This window comes from Macrobrachium nipponense, chromosome 23 (assembly GCF_015104395.2).
Source record: "Macrobrachium nipponense isolate FS-2020 chromosome 23, ASM1510439v2, whole genome shotgun sequence".
NCBI lineage: Eukaryota > Metazoa > Arthropoda > Malacostraca > Decapoda > Palaemonidae > Macrobrachium > Macrobrachium nipponense.
This window is the reverse complement of record NC_061090.1, coordinates 75,664,134-75,688,246: the sequence shown is the minus strand read 5'-3', so window position 1 is coordinate 75,688,246 and position 24,113 is coordinate 75,664,134. Positions and strand designations below refer to the sequence as shown.

Sequence of the window (24,113 nt, the reverse complement as noted above, 5' to 3'; positions counted from 1 at the left end):
GTCCCTTTGACATAATTTATGAACCATTTAAAATTAGCCGTTACATAGAGTTTTATATATGAAAAAGTGCGCAATTTCATGTAGAATAAAACTGAAAACAATCCATTGTTGTAGATTTATTAATTTTGAAATATTTTCATATAAATAACGATAAGTGCCAAAATTTCAACCTTCGGTCAAATTTGACTCTACCAAAATGGTCAAAAAATGCAACTGTAAGCTAAAACTTATACTATTCTATTAATATTCAATCATTTACCTTCATTTTGCAACAAATTGGAGGTCTCTAGCACAATATTTCGATTTATGGTGAATTAAAAAAAAATTTTCCTTACGCCCGCTCGGTAACTGCTGAAAAAATCAGAATTTTTTTTGTCTGATTTTCGTAATGTTTGCACAGTTTTATATTAGCTGTTACATAAAGTTTTATATGTGAAAATGTGCGCAATTTCATGCGGAATGCAACTAAAAACAACCCATGGTTTTAGCTTTTATCAGTTTTGAAATATTTTCATATAAATAACGATAAGTGCCAAAATATCAACCTTCGTTCAACTTTGACTCGACCGAAATGGTCGAAAAACGCAATTGTAAGCTAAAACTCTTACATTCTAGTAATACTCAATCCTTTACTTTCATTTTGCAACAAATTGGAAAAGTCTAGCACAATATTTCGATTTTTGGTAAATTAAAAAAAAAAACATTTTCCTTATGTCTGTGCGGCAACTCTGCCGAAAAAATCAGAAATTCTTTTGTCTGATTGTCGTAATGTTTGCACCGTTTTATATTAGCCGTTACTTGAAGTTTTATATATGAAAATGTGCGCAATTTCATGTAGAATACAAGAAAAAATAACTCATGGTTGTAGCTTTTATCAGTTTTGAAATATTTTCATATAAATCACGATAAATAGAAAAAATTTGACCTTTGGTCAACTTTAACTCGACCGAAATGGTCGAAAACTGCCATTGTAATCTACAACACTTACAGTCTGGTAATATTTAATCAATTACCTTTCATTTTGCAACAAATGGGAAGTCTCTAGCACAATATTTCGATTTATGGTGAATTTTTGAAAACAACTTTTTTTTTATGTCCGCGCGTTACGAATTCATGCATCATATTGTGATAACATTTTCTCTGTGTTGCTTTGCTCGTTTTACAATTTGTTATATACCAAAATCATCACAATTTAGTGTACAATACAACAAAAATATAATTAACTCATTAGCTTGAACCGTTTTGCTCACAGCACGATTTTTATACAATTATATAAGTTTTTTTTCGCACTGTCATATATTCCAATATTTATGTATGATATTTTTTTCATTTCTGATGGTTACATACTAAACTTCAGGCAATGACAAAAAAAGGAGCCAAAAATGAACTGTTAATCATAAAAACTAAGTGTGCTGTGATTTAAAAAAAAAAAACTTATTCCGCTAGGGCGCTCACTCCCGAACACCGCCGGCATACGGGAGACACTTTCAGAAATACCGGCTCGGCGTTTAAGGGTTAAAAACAACAAAGCCTGAAATATAAGCTACTATTTTATTTGAACATTTTGACAAGTGGTAATGGTTTGGAATATAATCACAATCATCTTCCTTGTTCTTCAATTAAACTAAAAACAATTGAGTGACACCTCAGTCATCGCGAGGTTGCGCACCTACGGTCGACCCAGGGATTAAGTTGCCAGTCCCAATATGGCGGCCAGTGACCTGAGTGGCTTCACTTATCCCGCAGCAAGGCGTCTCCTAACCATTATTCCTCCAAGGGCTATTCCAATAACATAATATATAAAGAAATAAAAAAGTTTCTAAATATTTCTCTTAGTATTAATAGCAAAATAGATATACCAAGGGTTGATAACTAACTATGTACTTTAAATTTCCATATATAAGTGATCCTTGTTCTAAATACGTTACAAGAGAACTAAAAAATATGTTTTAAGTACATGTAGCTTTCTGCACATTAACCCCAAGTTAATATTTACCAAGAACCATACTATCCAAGCATTGTTGAACCATAAGGATAAACTACCTTCAGACCTTTTGCCTTGCATCACCTATATTTACAAGCATGATGCCTTTAGTGCCACGTATATTGGCCAGTCAAAGTGGTCGGTCTTGACAAGATCTTCCGAACATTATGGCATTTCTCCTTGTACTGGTTGCTTGCTGGCCAAGCTAACCAGATCACCGATTTTACATCAAATAGAGGAATGTAACACAGGTAAAAGATTAGAAAACTTAGTATGCTTAGTACTTTTAGAGAAGAGTCGGAGTTGATTGAAATATTTTTAAGGAAACCAGATCTTGATATTTCATCTTATCCCTTGCTTTTAATCTAAATCATTCAATCATTCATTTGTAGTGTAAACTTTCCATCTCTGTCTTACCCACCAATTCGTTTATAGTATACTGCTGTCATTTATTTTAAATATTTTTAACCTTTATCTTATTGTTGCTACTTTTACTTAGCTTTGTCAGCCAATACAGCCAGTTCCCAGCTTACGATGGGTTCGGCTTGCGACGTTCCAAGGTTACAACGCTTTTCAATTATATTTATCAGAAATTATTCCCAGGTTTACAACGCATGTTCCAGGGTTACGACGATTACGACGCCAATCTGGCGGAAGAAATATGACTCCAAAAATAGAAAATAATAAATATTTGAAGGATTTTTTAATGAAAATGCAATAAAATGCAGTTTACATAGTTTTTAATGCACCCAAAGCATTAAAAGTAAGGTTTTCTTATGATTTTTTATGATTTTCCACATCTTTCTACTTTCACTGTAATCCGAAGAAGATATGATGCCCAGACCAGAGACGTACAGAAATGGGAAAAGCTGGCAAAGCAAGAGTCAAAGGTTTCATTGGACTTGGACTTTCTGGAAAGATGCTTTTTACAGAATATTATGCCGAAATTTTTAAGGTTTAAAGTGTATAGAATGAACCTCAACCAATCACCTGCTATGAGGATAGCCAGCACACATTTTTATTGCAAGAAATCGACCACAAACGGAGACAGTCTGCCCAACTGAAGCAGGATATGGCTGCCACTGAGGACTGGGTCAGGAATGCTCTTAGCAATCTTGATTTTACTCATGTTATTCAAAACTTCTTCCTGAGGCATAATGAACAGGTAACAAGTGTTCACAGAAGGAAGTTTGTCAACTAGGTATTTCTTTCAGTTGGACTGTCATTTATTGGACTTTCAGACCCAGGTACAGAGGTCTCTTCAATCCACTTCTGCTGAGGCAGTTTTCACTTGCTTATGCACAAGAACCTTGCTCCTTGAATGGGATACACCTTTTGGTGGCAGAACTATCCAGGAAAGATCCCAAATCATATAAGAATGTTTTGCATTTCACACAAAAAATCTCTAGTTCTCTTGGCTGGCTGGACTTTTTGTCTAACTAGTAACTCGCCATCCTTCTTTCGTATGGGAATCAGCTGTCTTTAACAGAAGTTAAGATTCATTCCAAACTATGTAAATTTTCTTGATAGAATTTATTATTTGCATATTTAACTACTGTTAAAGTAGAACATACCCAGCATCCCCAGAACTTGATGGGTTAGCAAGAAGAATGCTGGCAAGAACTAAAACATTTGACATACCCTTTGGTGCAGAACATGTGAGCTAGACAGTCTTCCAGCTCAACCAAGTGGTTTTCTTGTTAATTTTTACCTGCACTTACCAGTGCAAATATATTCACAGTTGTCTTTAAGAACAGTCGGTAAGTATCCAAACATTAAATGTTATTATGAAAATTAAAACATATTTACCCTGTCTCATTTCAGTGACCAAAAAGGCCAAGCGAAGAAATTCAAAAAGGAAAAAGGAAGCAGCAGTGATCAACCATGGGCAGACAAGACTGATGGAAGGTAGGGTGGAGGAGGCTATTGGTAAGGATGTAATGCCTCAGTCATATATGGGTGAACAATTTTCCACTTTCACTGACTGGAACCAAGTTACTAACCCATACTACTATTTGGTAAGCTCGAATGGTGGATATGATAGATATGATTTAACAGACAGGTTGTCACATTCATTTAGTTTTAATCAAAATAATCTAAATGTCTTCAGCAGACTGAGTCAGCCTCAAGGGAGTGTTGTTGATAATGCATTTCAGTCTTATAGGCATCAGACCAGAGGGTACACTAGAAATCATGGTACAGGTAATTCCCAAGATAATAATGCTTTTCAATCATCTAGAAATCAGACTTATTATTCACATTACTTCTAAAACTAAGATAATTTTGATCCATCCTCTTGATAGAAGGGCAGGATCAGAAACAGACATTCTAACTGGCAAAATTTTACAGAGAAGGCACCTCATTCAATTGGATTTTAGGTCAGTTGATGTAAAATTATTATTGTGTTCTTGTTACCTTTTGAAAGATGGCAGTTAATTCTGGTTAGCTTTTTGGAATAGTATTAGTTATATTTCCCTAATTTTTGCATTTTGGTTTGGTAGAGGGATTGAGATTGGTACATACTTTTGAATATATTTTTGGGAAAATTATTAAAAGAAATAGGCATGTACGTATACTGTACGTTAAGTTCTGATTCTGTAGTTATTTTTTCAAGTCAGTAAAGATGGCTTAGAGGCAAGTATTAAATCCATGATCTTGATGAGAATTACTATGAAAACTCTGTACTGCACTGTAATGGTGCAATATTATTACTGTAGTAGTAATAGCATAAATTTTGTAAATTATGAGACCATTATATCATATTTTGAAAATCCAATGGCTTGCCAGGATTTGTTTTTAATTGCAAATATTTCCAGGCTTTATCAGGTCTGAATTCTGTGCACTTGTTTATAACTGTTCTTATAACATAAAAAAAATATAAATTAGATTACTCAGTGTCTTAAAATATACTCCAGAGGACTGGATGTTCAGCAGATTTCATATAAAATACCCAACAAGTATCTCATGACATACCTCCTCCACTTTTCTTTTACTTACTAAATAGCCAAGATGTTATGCTATTATTTTGTATTTTCACATAATTTGCACATCTTTATTGAAAATAAATCTTAGATACTGTAGTTTGAATACTTTATTGTACATCAGGACTGTAAGTGCGTAGCCTACTTATAGCCTAGGCTTTATATGTCGGGAGCGGTTTTTATCAGTTTTGCATTTTCAGAAAGGTACAAACAGAGCATGAATAAAATCAGGAATTTCGTAACAGTTTACATCAGTAAAAAGCATGAGTATGCTGACATGTATGAAAAAAGTTAGTGAAACCCACATTCTGAAGTGTTATTGTTTACATTCACCATTTGTTAAAAGTCCAGTGCATATTGCACCCATTATGTACTATAGTCAGCGTCCACTAGATGTGACATCCGAAAAGTGTCATAGGCCTAGTCTGAGATACCACTAGTACACAATGTTTCCTGACAAAGCAGTTTTAAAGGAATACTTGGTTTTTGTTATAAAGTTTACAGTAAAATCTATTAGCATTAGCAGATCATACTTCTCTGGTACCTATTTAAATTTGTCACAGGGTGGAAGTTATTGAAAAACTATTGACATATCAAGATTTTATAAGTATATTGTAAATTTATGGGGCCACAGATATGCACACGGGAATGGACATAAAGATATCAGATGTTCAGCAGGGCATACCCATAATAAAAGCTTTACCTTAATATCTCTCTGTTGGTAGAGGGTTACTGCTTATGGTGTACCTTTCGCTGCACACTTTAGAAGAGACAAAATGAGAAAGAGAGTGTGTGCTTGTTCTGTTGTTGTCAGCTGCATTACCTGTATTATTTTTTTTATTTTTTTTTTCTTTACTCTTAGTCAGCTCCTTTGGTCTTTCTCACTTGACTCTAACTACGTTATTTGGTAAGTTTTTGGATAGCCCTTGGGCATCTAGCTTAGCAATGGAGCTTGGTGGTCTCATTAAAACTGTTATGTAATAATACCTGTAAATTCTTCAAACAGTTGAGTTCTTGGAGAGACAGAATAAATTTCTCTGTCTGTCTGATTTATGGTGCTATTTTTCCATCAAAATTAAACTTGATTTGACCTGCCGTATACCATAATGCCATTATTATTGCATTGGTTTTCTTGAGTAAGAGCCTAACCAAAATTAAAAGCATTCCTTTGCTTAAAGTACTGCTAAACTGATTTCTCTTTCACAAGACAAGCTAAACCTTGTCTAAGATTAACATTACATAGGAAATCTGTTGCATTGTCTCACAAAATGGTTGGCTGTACATCAGCCATAAATTTCTTAATTAAAATGTTTATTAGTATTTATTGTTTTTCTCATCCAGTTTTATTTTATTTTGCTTACTTGGTAAAACCTCTGCTAGCCTAGGATATGATGACAGGTTTCATAACCTGTGCCATCTTAGTGTTGCTAGACAGATAAAATTGGAGAAGTAAACTTATACTGCATTATTAGGCTAGTGTTATTTATCAAACAATGTATCAAACAATAAAGACTGGAAACAATGTAGTACATTGGCAGTGTTGGCTGGAAACAATGTAGTGCATTGGCAGAGTTGGCCTTTGCAGTCTGATCCATAAGTAACAAATTGGAAGCAGATTAACCCTTAAACACCAAGCCGCTATTTACCAAAGTGTCTCTCGTATGCCGGCGGCGTTCGGGAGTTAGCGCCGAAGCGGAAAAAAGTATTTTTCAAAAAATCACAGCACGCTTAGTTTTCAAGATTAAGAGTTAAATTTTGGTTCCATTTTTTGTAATTGCCTGAAGTTTAGTATGTAACCATCAGAAATGAAAAAAATATCATTATCATATATAAATATTGGAATATATAACAGCGTGAAAAAAATTTCATATATAATTGTATATAAATCGCGCTGTGAGCAAAATGGTTAAAGCTAATGAGTTAATTTTTTTCGTTGTATTGTACACTAATTTTTTTCGTTGTATTGTACACTAAATTGCAATGATTTTGGTATATAAAAAATTGTGAAACGATCAAAGCAACACAGAGAAAATATTATCACAAAATGATGCATGAATCCATAACGCGTGGAAGTAAAAAGAATTTTTTCAAAACTTCACCATAAATTGAAATATTGTGCTAGAGACTTCCTGTTTGTTGCAAAATGAAGGTACAGTGGTACCTCGACATACTAAAGGCTCAACTTACAAAAAACTCGAGATATGAAAGCAAAATACAAAAAATTTTATGGCTCTATATACGAAAATTGCTCAAGTTAAGAAAGGTTGTAGCTGTAAAGTCCCGAGATTCGCCTGGACCACCGAAAACAATTTTAAAACTAGCGCCCCGCCAACTGAGTAAACTCGCCACCATCCTCCCGCTCTCCCATTGGTTCCTGATGCTAGTCACCCCATAAGATCCTGCTCTCCTATTGGTGAGCATTTACCCCTTGTGCTTTATGTATTCTGTTGGTAAAAGGATGCTGTAAATTGAAAAACTTATTCATGCAATACATTTGATAAAAAAAAACATTAGGTAAAGATAGAAAAAAGAATAGAAATGAATGGTTATTATACTGTTTGGTAGTTCAGTAGTTGAAGAGAGATAATGAAAATTTATGGCTTACTGTGTACTAGGAAAAGTGATTGCTTGGCGATCGTTCGGTACTCGTAAGTGCTGGATGTAAACAGAAGTTTGGAAACCTTTTTTTTTTTTTTTTTTTTTTTTTTTTTATAGTTAATGGTTACTTAATAATTATTTGAAATGAGTACATGCAATACATTTAATAAAAAAATTGTGAATTAGATATCATAAAATATAAAATAAATCAGACTGCTATCATCGAAGCCAACAAATATGTATTTTTTAGAATTCTTCTTCTGTTTTAATATTACGTTACGTATATGTTTCATTATAGCTGTCAGTAACTCTGTATCTCCATTAGGTAAAGATAGAATAAAGAGTAGAAATGAATGGTTATTATACTGTTTGGTAGTTTTATTAGTTGAAGAGATACTAATGAAAATTTATGGCTTACTGTGTCCTAGGAAAAGTGATATCTTGGCGATCGTTCGGTACTCGTAAGAGCTGAATGTAAACAAACGATTGGAAGGTTTTTTTTGTTTTTGTGTATTATAGTTAATGATTAATAAATAATTATTTGAAATGAGTACATACTGATTATTTATACATTTTATTGGCATATTCTAAGCTTTTAGCTTCTTAGGTTTAGATGTCAGAATCATAGACTAGGCTACAGTAGCAACCGCTAACATAGGCTAGGCTTATTGCTAAGGGACATATGCTAAAGTCCTAATATATGCAGTAAAAATGGGGTTGAACATTACATGCGGTTGAATATTACTCAAGTATGTACAGTATTTTGCCTTTTTGGAGTCATATTTCTTCCGTTGGATCGGTGTCGTAACCCTAGAACATGTGTTGTAGGCCTGGAAATATAATTTACTGGGGGTGTTTTTGTAGGGCTTGGAACGGATTAGGCATTTTACATGTAAAATGCGGTTCAAGATACGAAAAACTCATGATACGAAGGCCGTCTCGGAACGAATTAATTTCGTATCTCGAGGTACCACTGTAATTGATTGAATATTACTAGACTGTAAGTGCTTTAAGCTTACAATTGCAATTTTCGACCATTTCGGTCGAGTTAAAGTTGGCCGAAGGTCAAATTTTTTCTGTTTATTGTGATTTATATGAAAATAATTCAAAACTGATAAAAGCTACAAACATGAGTTATTTTTTTTGTATTTGTATGAAATTGCGCACATTTTCATATATAAAACTTTATGTAATGGCTAATATAAAACAGTGCAAACATTACGAGAAAGTGACGAAAGAATTTCTGAGATTTTCGGCAGAGTTACTGCACGGAAACATAAGGGAAAAGTGTTTTTCAAAAATTCACCATAAATCAAAATATTTTGCTAGAGACTTTTTGTTTATTGCAAAATAGAGGTAAATGATTGAATGTTACTATAATGTAAGAGATTTAGCTTACAATTGCGTTTGTCGACCATTTCGGTCAAGTCAAAGTTGACCAAAGGTTGAAATTTTGGCACATCGTTATTTATATGAAAATATTCCAAAATTGATAAAAGCTACAACCATGAGTTATTTTTTTGTTGTATTCCACATGAAATTGTGCACATTTTCATATATAAAACTTTATGTAACAGTTAATATAAAACAGTGCAAACATTATGACAAAGTGACGAAAGAATTTCTGAAATTTTCAGCAGAGTTATCGCACGCGGACGTAAGGAAAAGGGTTTTTTTCAAAAATTCACCATAAATCGAAATATTGTGCTAGAAACTTCCAATGTGTTGCAAAATGAAGGTAAATGGTTGAATATTACTAGAATGTAAGAGTTTTAGCTTACAATTGCGTTTTTTGACCATTTCGGTTGAGTCAAAGTTGACCAAATGTTTAAATTTTGCCACATCATGATTTATATGAAAATATTTCAAAACTGATAAAAGCTACAACCATGGGTTGTTTTTTGTTGTATTTTACTTGAAATTGCACATATTTTCATACATAAAACTTTATGTAATGGCTAATATAAAACATTGCATAAATTACGGCAAAGGGACAAAAGAATTTCTGAGATTTTCAGCAGAGTTACCGCGCGGACATAAGGAAAAAGTTTTTTCAAAAATTCGCCGTAAATCGAAATATTGTGTTAGAGACTTCCAATTTGTTGCAAAATGAAGGGAAGTGATTGAATATTACTAGAATGTAAGAGTTTTAGCTTACAATTGTGTTTTCGACCATTTTGGTAGTCAAAGTTGACCGAAGGTTTAAATTTTGGCACTTATCGTTATTTATGTGAAAATATTTCATAAAATAAAAGCTACAACCATGGGTTGTTTTTTGTTGTTTGCTACATGAAATTGCGTGCATTTTCATATATAAAACTCTATGTAACAGGTAATATAAAACGGTGCAAAAATTATGACAATGTGACAAAAGAATTTCCGAGATGCATCACTGATGCTTTCTAGTGCGAGAAGAAAGCAATTCGCGCATGTGCACCTGGGTAACGCTTGTAAACAAAACAACAGCGTGATCCGTGAACTTCCAGCATCCCTCAAGGCGCGTGATTTAAAAGTTTTTGCAAACTAGGACTAAAACTATTTTTCCGTGAATATCTAAAAAAGACTTTTTGTAGTCAACATACCGTATGTCCACTTAGCACCCAACAGACAATTCTAGTCTATGTATAATACGTCCAGTTGGTGTTAAGGGTTAACCCTTAAACGCTAAGCCGGTATTTCCAAAAATGTCTCCTGTATGCCGGCGGCGTTCGCGAGTGAGCGCCGAAGCGGAAAAAGTTTGTTATTTTTAAATCACAGCACACTTAATTTTCAAGATTAAGAGTTCATTTTTTACTCCTTTTTTTCATTGCCTGAAATTTAGTATGCAATTATCAAAAATGAAAAAAAAATATCATGATCATATATAAATATTGGAATATATGACAGTGCAAAAGAAATTTCATATATAATTGTATACAAATTGCTCTGTGAGCAAAACGGTTAAAGCTAATGAGTTAATTATTTTTTCGTTGTATTGTACACTAAATTGTGAGGATTTTGGTATATAACAAATTGTAAAACTATCAATGCAACACAGAGAAATATTATCTCAATATGATGCATGAATTCGTAATGCGCGGACATAAAAAAAGCAGTTTTAAAAAATTCACCATAAATCAAAATATTGTGCTAGAAAATTCCCGTTTGTTGCAAAATGAAGGTAAATGATTGAATATTACTAGACGACTGTAAGTGTTGTAGCTTACAATTGCAGATTTCGACCATTTCGGTCGAGTTAAAGTTGACCAAAGGTAGAATTTTTTCTATTTATCGTTATTTATATGAAAATATTTCAAAACTGATAAAAGCTACAACCATGGGTTGTTTTTTGTTGTATTGTACATGAAATTGCGCACATTTTCATACATAAAACTTTATGTAACGGTTAATTTAAAATGGGTGCAGACATTACGACAGTTGGATGAAAAAATTTCTGATTTTTTTCAGAGGAGTTACCGCGCGGACGTAAGGAAAATTTTTTTTTTCATAATACACCATATATCCAAATATTGTGCTAGAGACTTCCAATTTGTTGCAAAATAAGGGTAAATGATTGAATATTACTAGACTGTAAGAGTTTTAGCTTACAATTGCGTTTTTCGACCATTTCGGTCGAGTCAAAGTTGACCAAAGGTTGATATTTTGGCACATCGTTATTTATATGAAAATATTTCAAAACCGATAAAAGCTACAACCATGGGTTGTTTTTTGTTTTATTCTAAATGAAATTGCACACATTTTCATATATAAAACTATGTAAAGGCTAATATAAAACTGTTCAAACATTACGACAATCCGACGAAAAAATTTAGATTTTTTTGGCAGTTACCGCGTGGACTTAGGAAAAAGTTTTTTTTTCTAAAATTCACCATAAATCGAAATATTGTGCTAGAGACTTCCAATTTGTTGCAAAATGAAGGTAAATGATTGAGTATTACTAGAATGTAAGTGTTTTAGCTAACAATTGCAGTTTTCGACCATTTCAGTCTAGTCCAAATTGACCGAAGGTTGATATTTTGTTACTTATCGTTATTTATATGAAAATATTTCAAAACTAATTAAAACTACAACCATGGGTTGTTTTTATTGTATTCCACATGAAATTGCGCACATTTCCATATATAAAACTTTATGTAACGGCTAATTTAAAATGGTGCAAACATTACGACAATCGGACAAAACATTTTGATTTTTTCGGAAGAGTTACTGCGCCGACATAAGGAAAATGTTTTTTTCATAAATTCACCATAAATCGAAATATTGTGCTAGAGACCTCCAATTTGTTGCAAAATGAAGGTAAACGATTGAATATTACTAGAATATAAGAGTTTTAGCTTACAATTGCGGTTTTGGACCATTTCGGTAGAGTCAAAGTTGACCAAAGGTTGAAATTTTGGCACTTATCGTGAAATTTTGGCACTTATTTGAAAATATTTCAAAACTGTTAAAAGCTACAATCATGGGTTGTTGTTTTTTTTGTTGTATTCAACATGAAATTGCGCACATTCTCATATATGATACTCTATGTAACGGCTAATATAAAATGGTGCAAAAATTATGTCAAAGTGACAAAATAAATTCTGAGATGTGACGCTGATGTTTTTTAGTGCGAGAAGAAAGAAATTCATGCTTGTGCGCCTGGGTAACGATTCTAAACAAAACAACAGCTTGGTCCGTGAGCTCCCAGCATCCCCCAAGGCGCGTGATTCAAAAGTTTTTGCCTAGTAGGCCTATAACTATTTTTCCGTGAATTTTTAAAAAAACTTTTTTTCATTGACGTACCATACGTCGGTTTGGCACCCGACAGACAATTTTCGTCGACGTTTAATAAGTCCAATCGGTGTTAAAGGGTTAAATAGACCAGGACAAAATAGTCGGTACGTGACTTGCGGTTAACATCTAAAAGAAAACAAAAGAAAAAAGTCTTTCAATGACAGAACACTAATTACACCAAAATTAAAGTATCAACACAAAACCACAATACTTTAAAGTCACATGCCATAACATTTTGAACACCAATTTTAATACAATTACCTAAAAGAAAACTCATGGAGAGATAAAGCAAGTAACAAAAGGTGATCACTACCCAAGACTTATTACGTTATATGCTGTACACTCCTAAAACAAAACAGTTACTCGTGTAAATAAACATCAATAATTATACAAATGTTCTATATACAATATAGAATAAACACTTAACCTAACAGTCAATATCACAAAGATTACCTTGGGGATTCTTCCAGTTTATGCAAGAGCTACCGGACCACGTCCTTACACTGCCCCATTACTCCTCAAAGCAGAGCACCTCTTTGCTTCCTGACGAGCTCCTTACTGCCGTAGTAAAAATTCCTGCTATGTTGTCGCTTCGTTAACAAATGCAGCGAGAGTCAAATTGGTAAACAGTACTTTGCAGACCCAACAAAGCTATACATGTCATCATAATGCATGACAATTTCTCCCCGATGATTTAAGAAATTGCAAAATTTCTTACAATCAAATACATATTAACAAAAAAGAAAATATAACTCTTAGTGCAATCATACCTGTAGAGTAACCTCATCATACAGAAATTACTTGAGCATTATAACATTTATATAAGGTTAATACATTCCAAATCAGTAAAAACATGACCCCAACAGCAAAAGTTACATAATTTTACAATTTTCAAAAGAAAACACAAGTCGTTACAACCTACTCAAGCAGTCTGGTCCAACATTTTCTTTGCCAGGAATATTATGTATGGTATATTCAAACTTGTAAATACATGGCCCAGCTCATTAGTCTGTTGATATGACAAGCAATGTTCAAGTACTTCAAAGGTTGGTGGTCGGATTCTATGACAAATGCCTTCCCATATAGATACTGGTAAAACTTCTTTACAGCCCACACTACAGCGAGGCATTCCTTCTCGATTACAGAGTAATCCTGCTCTGCATCTTTGAATTTTCTGCTAGCATTTTGCACTGGCCAACGTTCTCCTTGAACATATTGCATAAGGATTGCCCCTAAACCCACATTAGATTCATCTACTTTGTCTCCAGTTGTCCGAGCTATTCCATTACCGATCATACTGCCCAAATACTCAATTGAAAAATAAGCCATATCAGTTTTGGAAGGCTTAGCTGTGAGTGATGCTTTTCTTAAAATATTCAATACCAACTGCAGAGTTTCCTCGTGCTCTTCCCACCGCTGTGAATGAATCAAAATGTCATCAACAAACAGCTTTACATTTTTCACACCATTAATAATTTCCTCATCATGCAGTTAAAAGTAGCACCAGCATTTACCAAACCAAATGGCATAGTAACAAACTGTAAGAGTCCTCTGTTAGTTTGAAAAGCGGCTACTTCTCTGCTCTGTTTTTCTAAAGGTATTTGCCAATATCCTTCAGAAAGGTCAAATTTTGTAAAATACCTGCTCTTATGCGAGTCATAATTAAATTCTGATCTAGCATGGGTTCTGAATCTAATACCGTAAGCTTATTGATCTTCCGAAAATCCAAGCACATCCAATTACCGCCATCTTTTTTCTTCACCACTATCAAAGGTGTTGCATATGGAGAATTTGAGCACTTATATCACTCCTAATTCGAGCATCCTTTCAATCTCATCCATATCTTGCTGCAGAGCATAAGGTACAGGGTAGTGTCTAGACCTTATAGGACCCTTACTGGACAGGTTTATCACATGTTCGATCACATCAGTTCTACTTGGTACATCAGTAAACACATTCTTGTATTCTCGTAGAACCCTAGCCGCCACCACCTTTTGATCATCAGATAATTTTTGATTAATTTTAACACTAAACACATCTTCACTCTGAATATCCCTTGGCACAACTGGTACCTCATATTCAACACTATCCTCATGAATCACTGCTAAACATGCAAGATCATCACTCTCCTGATCATCTGTGAAAAGTACAGAATGAAATCCTCACTACCGTCTGCCTCAGTAACTTGAGACTTACCCTTCAAGTTATTGCCTTTGCTTATCCTGTCATGGTACAACTTAAGCATGTTAATGTGGTATTTGCGCTCAACTCCATTAATATCAAGAATAAAATTATACCTATTAACTTTCTTTACCACATCAAATGGACCTTGCCACTGCACTTGTAGCTTATTGTTACTTGTGGGCAACAGTAACAAGACCTTATCCCCTTCATTTATTTCCCTTTTACAAGCATTTTATCATAGTAATATAGATACTTATCTCTAGCCCTCTCTAACTCTTCTTGAGCCAGCCTACATGTACCCTGCAACCTTTCTCTCATGTTGACTACATACTCATACGTGGTCCTCGTACTATCCTCAATTGCAGTATCTTCATTTTCCCACAGCTCCCTCAATAAACTAAGTGGTCCCCTAACAGTATGACCATACAGTAACTCAAATGGAGAGGATTTTGTACTAGACTGGGTAACTTCACGATATGCAAATAATAAATGATCAATGTACCTTGGCCACATCTTGGGTTGCTCTGTACACATACGTCTGAGCATTTTCTTTAACACTCCATTAAACTTTTCTACTAAACCATTGCACATACCACGATATGGGGTAGTAGTAATACTCCTAATAGACAATAAGTGATTAAAATTATGCAGTCAGAGGTGAACTGTGTTCCCCTGTCAGATACCTCCTTTGGAATTCCCTCTCGACTGAATACTGACAGCAAAGCTTCAGCCACAGTAACCAAATCTACATTCTTCAACGCTACTGCCTCAGGTCAACGTGTAGCATAGTCAACAATGGTGAGAATAAATCTTGATCCGTCACTGGCACGGGGTTCAATCGGACCCACTATGTCCACTGCAACACGCTGGAACGGTTTTTGAATCGAGCATTCTTCCCAACTTCACCTTTTTAACTATTCTGTTATCAACCATACGGTAACAAGCATCACATGACCTGCAAAATCTTGTTATCTGCGCCGACATACCTGGCCAATAAAAATTACTTTGTATACGTGCTGTGGTTTTCTGTATTCCCAAATGTCCACTCATTAAAGAATCATGAGCCAATTCTATTACTGCATGACAAAATTTATCAGGAACAACTAACTGATCATTAACATTACCTTCATTTTGCACTCTACAATATAATATACCTTTCTTAATAACAAAACAATGAGATTTATTTTCATTCTTCACAAAGACCCTATTTGACTTCGCATGCTCAAAAACCTTTTTTAACGTCCCATCTTCTGCCTGTAATTTACCTATATTCTCCTGCATTAAATGTATAACTTCCTTGACCTTAAGCTTTGATGGTCCCTTTAACTTTTTCTCTTGCATTTCACTCTGCAGTCGGGTGGTAACTTCACAAACCTCAGTACTCAACCCATCAGTCGAACCATCAATTGCTCCAATCACTAAATCATAGGTAAATAGGATCAAGCATGCAGACAGCTAACGTTTCGCCTGTAAAATATGGCACGACAACATCAACAATAGCCTCAGGATATCTAAAAACTTAGTTATTAGCCATTTTAAGGTCAACATGCTTACCAGTAAACTTATGTTTCGGCACTAAAGTCTCTTTAACTAACACCGTAGTACAACAGGGATCACGAAATACATTAAACCTCCACTCCTTCCACGGTACCTTTATCCACCATTAACTTTCCCCCATGACCAACAACAGCTGCTTTCTCGGTGGCACCCTTACTCACCCCTTTACGTTTTGAACCCCCAAAACCTTTCGAAACAATCCCTAGCAAGGTGATTACCACGACCACATACGTAACAATTTCGTGCCGTAACTTTCCTATCACTATCGACACCCGTTTGCCCTTTACTATCCCCAATCGTAACTTTATTCGCAGAGGCATCCTGCTTTTCACGACTATCACTGAAACCTTTCTTGCCATAATTTAAATGGGCCTCCATATACTTCTTGACATACTTTACAACTTGATCAAAAGTTTTCATTTCATGCTCCTTCAAAAATACAACCATATTTCTGCCACAAGCATTTAAAAATTGTTCCATTAAAATTAAATCAAACAAGTCATCAGATGTTTATTCACAGTCAGCTAGTTCCACCCACCTCTAAAGGTTATTTTTCAATCTATTCCCAAATTGCTGAGGGCTCTCATTCTTAAAGAATTTACACTTACGAAATCTCAACCTATATCCTTCCGAAGTGCACTGAAAACAACGCAATAATGCCTCTTTAACACAATCAAAATCCTTAGCCTCAACAGGTGAAAGTTGCTGATAAGATTCCAAAGCTTTCTCTTGTAATATGACGCTAAACTAAAAGCCCAAACGTCTTTGCTCCAGCCAGCACTAACGGCTAAACGTTCAAATCTTAATATATAGGCGTCAATACTATCAGTAACTTCATTAAAAATGGGCAGTTTAGGTAGCGAGGGTTTACACAAATCAGTATCCTTTTTCTTTTCATTTTCCTTCATCTGTAACTTTAATCGTTCGACTTCTAATTGCTACTTTCACATTTCCCTTTCTACTACCCTTTCTTCTCTCTCCCTTGCCCTTTTCTTCTCTCTCCATTTCCCTTGCCCATTCTTTGTCTAATCTCTCCATTTCCCTTTGTAATGCCCTTTCTTGAATAAGTCTTTCCTTTTCTACAAAATCCCTTAAATCATTACCTTATAACCCATTTCGGTATTGTTTTACTATAGTTCCAACTCTTTCTATAATAATTATAGTATTATAGATGCATTTTGCATAAAAAATTATTAAACTTTGTCTCTGAACACTTTTTGGGGAATTTCACTATATGCGAGATATGAATGGTTATAGAATCCCTATCCTCGAAAAATTTCTTAGTGTTTTGTTTACTTTATCACAGACAGTTTGTGCTCTGATGCGAATTTGTTTTTGTTTGGAACTGCATTGTGGTTCTGGTGCGAATTTTTTCCCTCTTAAAATTGCATTGTGGGTAGTTACATGTTATGTCTAGGAGTCACGTGACCTGGTGAAAATCTGACAACTGTCAGCCATATTCGCTTGTCATTTGGTTGAAGTTTCTCATAGAGTTAAGCTATGTCTGTGTTCGTCCTGTAATTTTGATTATTTTCGGTTAATTCATGATTTTTATGAAAATGAAACACGGTGCATTGAATTTTTAAGAGAACATGGAGTGCTACCTGCAGCAGTACAGTGTTTAAAGTGTGGAAAGCCCTGTCAATTCAGAAAGAATAAAAAAGTTTGACGCTGTACCGGTTATGTTTTAGACAAAAGACATAAAAAGAGAAAATATTGTAATTTTACTGTAAGTGATCAGAAAGACACATTTTTAGATCAAGTTGAATTGCCGGTATGGAAGTAGATGGTTTTTCTTTGTCAGTTTTTGAGTGAATTTTGGAAACATCGCCCATTTGTTAAGTATTTAAATGTTTCATCAAAGACCAGTGTTGATTGGAGAAGTTTCTGTAGTGAGGTGAGTCAGTTTTGGTACAATATTCAGGAGGCCATCGGTGGTGTTGATGTTGAAGTGGAAATTGATGAAACACTAATTACTCATAGTAAATACCATAAAGGTCGCCCTCTTACCCAGTGTTGGTTGTTTAGTGGTATAGAGAGAACATTAAAAAAATTCTTTGTTGAGGCATGAATTGATCCTGGTGCTGACAATCGGAAAAGTGATACTTTAACTCCTTTAATTAATCGCTACATTAAACCAGGCTCTATTATTTACAGTGACTCGTGGCGAGGTTATAATAAAATCAGTCCGAGTGGATACACTCATTTTCAAGTAAACCACACAGAAAATTTTGTTAATCGAATTAATCCTAACAGAATAAGAATTTCTCTGCGTTCAGTGATCGTCCCTTGAATTACATTACGAGAGAGAGAGAGAGAGAGACTATTTGTGTAATTGCCCTTATTTTAATATTGCTGAACAAATAGTACATATAAATTTTTCACTTTTGCACCCGTAATTTATCACCCATCGTAGATGGGACAGTTTGCTAGTATATACAATTGAGTCCGGGCTTAGCAAAAATAACCAATTAAATAAATATTAACATAATGAAATACACATGGAAACAGCAGCAGTCAAAATCAATGAACAATCCTTAAAAGACTGAACAAATTATAATCGTAATCAAAATATTAATGCAAAAAGCATCTCAAAATACAGTTACATTGCCATACACTGCTCAACACCATTACAGAGCCATACACTGCTCAACACCATTACATTACAGAAAAAAAGCATATGATACAATAAACAAGCAGCATAAATAAATAACCAAACAGATGGACAGGGAGTATAAAATAAAAAAGCTTATACAATACAGCAGCAAAATAAATAAAAGTATACAAATTACTCCTGGAAGCACAGATAATTTCCGTGGAGCTAACATAACTGTCAAGCTGTCAAAAAGGATGAATCGAATGAGACGAACTCCGTGAAGACATCGTAACAACAGCCATCAACTGTTAACTTGGAACTCCACCACCAGCACAGATGAATCAAGGGAGAAACGTTGAAACAGCAGCACGGAAAAGTCCACGGAAGACTATAGTTAAGCCATCAATCATCCTTCCAACCGTTGAGGCCAACAGGTAACCAATACCTGCTACTCAAGTAAATGCTCCATGCTGCTAAAACTGCCAGAACCTGACTCGCTGCTGTGCTAAACCGAACTGGTTCAAAAAAAGAGTGGGTGGCAAACGTCACCTCGCTTCATCAAAAGCAGAGACACAGGAGGGCTGGTAAACAACCAAGTCCAACAATGCTGTTACGTACTCAAGTAACATAAACACTAAATTATCTTTCAATGTACTCACACACACACACACACACAAATATATATATATATATATATATATATATATATATATATATATATATATATATATATATATATATGTATATGATGTGTGTGTATTAGGAATATTTAATGTGTTCGTGCGTGTATGCCTCAGTGTGGCAAACGATTTCTAATCCTTTGTTGGGAATGAATTCTCCTTACACTAATTTCCATATGATGAAAAATTAAAACCTCTGACATTTTCGGAAGCCCTGACGGGTATTACACACAAACAACCTCTTTGTATTTGCAGAGAATGAATTTAAGAGCGAAAGAACAAACGCCCAAAAGAAGTCTCACGGAATTTCACTCGTGTATCTTGAATCGATGGTAAACGTTGGAAAATAACTTCTAAAAGAAGACGCATAAATGTCGCAGGACCTATTACATGCAGGCCGTAAACATGAATCCCCTTGCCTCTGGTTAAAAACTTTTCCAGGACATTCTTTATATCTGGAATATTCCCGTGAATCTGGGATGTTCAGATATAAATACAAAGTCATCATATTTCCAGGCCAATGGCTGCGTCCCCTACTTTCCAGGGCCACCGCCCCCTCCCTCTCCCACGCTCAGTTCAAGTAGATCTCGGAGGGTTTTTTATGTCTCATCTTTGGGCTTCAAATTAATATTCCACAGACTTTAAATCACACTTTCCTAGGTTTTATATTAAAATGTTCCAGGTTTTAAATTGTGCCCAGATACCCCAATTGGATTGACGGGGTTTTTCCTCCTGAGGGAACAATTTTCTCACAGTTTCGGTCCCACAAATCCCTCCCACCGTCGCCCTCTATTTCCTTCCGGAATTCTTAAATCGTGCGATGATCGTCTGTCTTGAGATTTCGCAAAGTCGGTTGCAAATGGGTTCGGTTTTTATCGAGTTTCTTTATGTCTGTCTCTATCAGATCTCCCGACTGAGCTGGTAGTCTCAAGTTGAATTAAATTATGGTAATGTAATACGGACATCATTATTGAGCAATTTTACGTTTAACATTTTTTATCTGACCATCTATTTTACTTACTCTTTTTTCTTCATATCAACACTAACGAACTTTGTTTAACTGCAAATTTCGAAGGACCGAGAATATGCTACAATCATAGTCAGTTTCCCTTTCCAGTGTTTTTCGCTTGATTTTCATTACGTATGGACTAAAGAGAACACAAAATATTATGTTTGTGTGGGATTTCGAGATCTGAGTTAATAAAAGTGAATGAACAAGGGACAATTTGAGATTCAACAAAAGAGTTCTGGGAGGAGAGTGAAGAATAATGGGGACAACTGAATCATCAGCAGAAGAGCGGAATGGGAAAGAGGTGGACCGGAGGCCATTGGCCAAAGAGAGATAGGAAGAAAGAGTAGAAGCAAGAGGAACACTACTCGAGATTGAGAGCACAAATGTCACGAAAATGTGATCGTGTAACTGTATAGCTAATTAAACAACGATAACAGATTGAATTAAAGAAAATTAAATAAAAATTAATAATATAATTATAATATTATTAATATATATATAGATATAATATTATATATATAATATTAGAAAGGGATATGAAAAGGGCGGTTGCCTTATAAGATAAGGCGCCCTATGAGGTTTTGTTAGACTTGCGTTAATCTTACGCTAAGTCGGTTGGTTATGCACTTCCATACTCATTGGAGTTTCTTGGGTTTGATGATAACTTTTCGAAGTCGGTATCTTCTTTGGTTATGACGACGATGTTGTTAAACTCATGATGATATCTTCTTTCTGATGTGAAGGTTTTCTAGTAAGAAATACTGAGTACAAAAAAATAGTTCTATCTCTGAGATTACATGATGAAGATCAGAGAAAATTTGTACAGGTCTGCCAATGATGATGGCTAATTCAAATCTACATGATGAAGCTTAGGTAAAGATGTACAGGTATTCTAATGACGATGGCTTGATCGCTTCTGCCAATGATGATGGCTAATTCAACTCTGACTACCATCTCGGTTACAATCATAAAGGAAGCAGACAGTAGCTCGAACATATGAATATACATACAGATGACACAGATTACAAATCGCGTAGGCCGTTTGAATTATAGGTCGCGATAGTTGTCACAAGCTGGAAGCTTGGACTAATGTTTTCAAAACAAATGAAGGACCACAGGTGACGGCACGTCATCTTAGCCTACTTTATTGTATACGTCATCTTAGCATACTTTATCGTCTCTGGTCTGATCACATTCCTCCAAGCAATCAATCTGGTTGACCCTTTGGAATATATATATGGAATAACATTCCATATTTTTATTATGTAACACTTACATAAAAGCTCGGTCGGCTACAAAACCAACCACTGAATATTACTCAAGCTTTACTTTCATTTGACTTATAGGAGTGTGATACAGACATTATGGTGAATATATATAGATATATAGAAAATACTTATAAGTAAAAAAAATTCATGGTGTACACAAATACAGATTCAAGTAATAAGATATAAGACATATGCATATGATGATATTCGTAAATAATAATGATCACGTGATATATAATGATACAGTTTTTCACTTAAATTCATTAAGATACATATGCTACAGAAAATACTAATGTACTCTGATAATTGCATAGGATAAAGATTAACATGATAAAAATCATATTTTAAAAAATTCATATATGAAGTGATAAAAATGATTAATTTTTATGCCGATTCATTGATTTTTATGCTAACTTTTATATAACTGCAGTTATTGGTAAGATAAAAGGTAACAGATTGATTATAGGCTACCTGATTTATTTATACATATGTATATGGATTCATATGATTATGATCAATATATGTGCACTTAATACAACTGATTAACATAAATGACTAATCTAAGCGATTAATCTAGGTGCACTTTAAATAGATTCTTAGTGCGTACACGCACAGATATATTTCAATTCTGTTATTTATGATAATTTATATATATGATACTGATTCTTTACTGATACTTTATATATGAGATACATGACCGAGGTAAGACCCACTGCACATTCTAGCGTTTCGAACAACTTTTCGTCCATTACACAGTTCCAGACAACCACCTATAGCCAAATGAAATGGCCAATTCCAAATGGTTAAAAACAAGGGGAATTGCCTGGGCAGGGTCCAACGTTCTATTTTGCGCTCATACTTGTCCTCTGCATCCTATGCCATACGAGTACGTTCACAATGAATAAAATCATCCCCAGCACGAGTCCTGCACCAGCAATGTAGAGTTGAATATCCTCCTGGTCGTAATTGTCGGAAGTTTGTCCCTTTTGTAGTCGATTCCGACAGCCGCCGGAGCATTCCGCAATAAAATCAAGATTAACGACAGGATACGGGTGTCGGTCCAAGAAGTCCACAAAATAAGCTTGTTCACTTCTGATGGTGCTTATTCCCTTTCACATTGTAGGCGGTTGATACTTCACTGCAGTTGTCCCCAGCGACGAACGGGTTTTTGAAGTTGCGATGTGAAACTCTCGTACTGCAGGATACTGTAACCAGGTTCCCTTAATCAGCCTGTAAGTGAAATTATACTTGTCACAAGGGCAAAGTAAATTCAGACAACATCCAAATACGGGAGGGAGAAAGCCATTAAGAACCAGACTTAACGCACATGAATTTGCTGATATTTTATGGAATTCAAAAGAGTCGGCTTTACAAACTTTTTTATCCATGGCATTATAACAATGAGTGAACCTATCCAGGTCTATGATGACCGTAAAAATATCCATGATTATAAAAAATAAACAGATATCAATTGTATACGTCATCTTAGCATACTTTATCGTCTCTGGTCTGATCACATTCCTCCAAGCAATCAATCTGGTTGACCTCTTGGAATACGTCATCCCAAAGAAAATTCGATATTACTGGTAGTAAGTTACTAGACAAAGAAGTGTGAAATGGAGCTATTGGTGAGATTGCCAGGCAACATAAGAGTCAAAGAGAATATTAATCATGATTCTGTATTTCTCTACGCTTACTGAAATTAACCCATTTACGCCGAAGCGGTAAAAAAAAAAAATGTCTCCCGTGTGTCGGAGGTGTTTCAGAGTGAGCGCGGAAGCGGAAAAAATATTTTTTTCAAAAAAATCACAGCTCGCTTAGTTTTCAAGATTAAGAGTTTCATTTTTGCTCCTTTTTTGTCATTGGCTGAAGTTAGTATGCAACCATCAGAAATGAAAAAAAAAATATTATCTTATATAAATAATCAATATATGATAGCGCAAAAACAAAATTCATATATAATTGTATTCAAATCGCGCTGTGCGCAAAACGGTTAAAGGTAACAAGTTACTTTTTTTTCGTTGTAATGTACACTAAATTGCAATCATTTTGGTATATAAAACATTGTAAAACGATAAAAGCAACACAGAGAAAATATTATCACAAAATAATGCATGAATTCGTAACGCGCGGACGTAAACAAATATTTTTTTCAAAAATTCACCATAAATCTAAATATTGTCCTAGAGACTTCCAATTTATTTCAAAAATGAAGAAAATGATTGATATTACTATACGTAAGAGTATTAGCTTACAATTGCAGTTTTCGACCATATCTGACGAGTTAAAGTTGACCGAATGTAGAATTTTTTTATATATATATTATTATATGCAATTATTTCGGAAATAAGAAAAGGTACAACCTTCAAAATATTTTTTTTTTACGTTTTATTCTACATGAAATTGCGCACATTTTCATATATAAAACTCTATGAAATGCTAATATGAAACGGAGCAAATATTCCGAGAATGGACCGTAC

General features: G+C 34.6%; 1 protein-coding gene across 1 annotated transcript in view; it reads left to right on the top strand.

Annotated features, from left to right (window-relative positions):
* LOC135201637 (PC-esterase domain-containing protein 1A-like) overlaps positions 1–6,261 on the top strand; it is a 197,919-nt gene extending 191,658 nt beyond the window's left edge. Inside the window, exon 10 of the mRNA XM_064230724.1 lies at positions 3,809–6,261. Within this exon, the coding sequence (XP_064086794.1) occupies positions 3,809–4,254 (446 nt within the window). The 3' untranslated portion in view covers positions 4,255–6,261. The remainder of the gene's footprint in view (positions 1–3,808) is intronic.
* Positions 6,262–24,113: the final 17,852 nt, after the last annotated feature.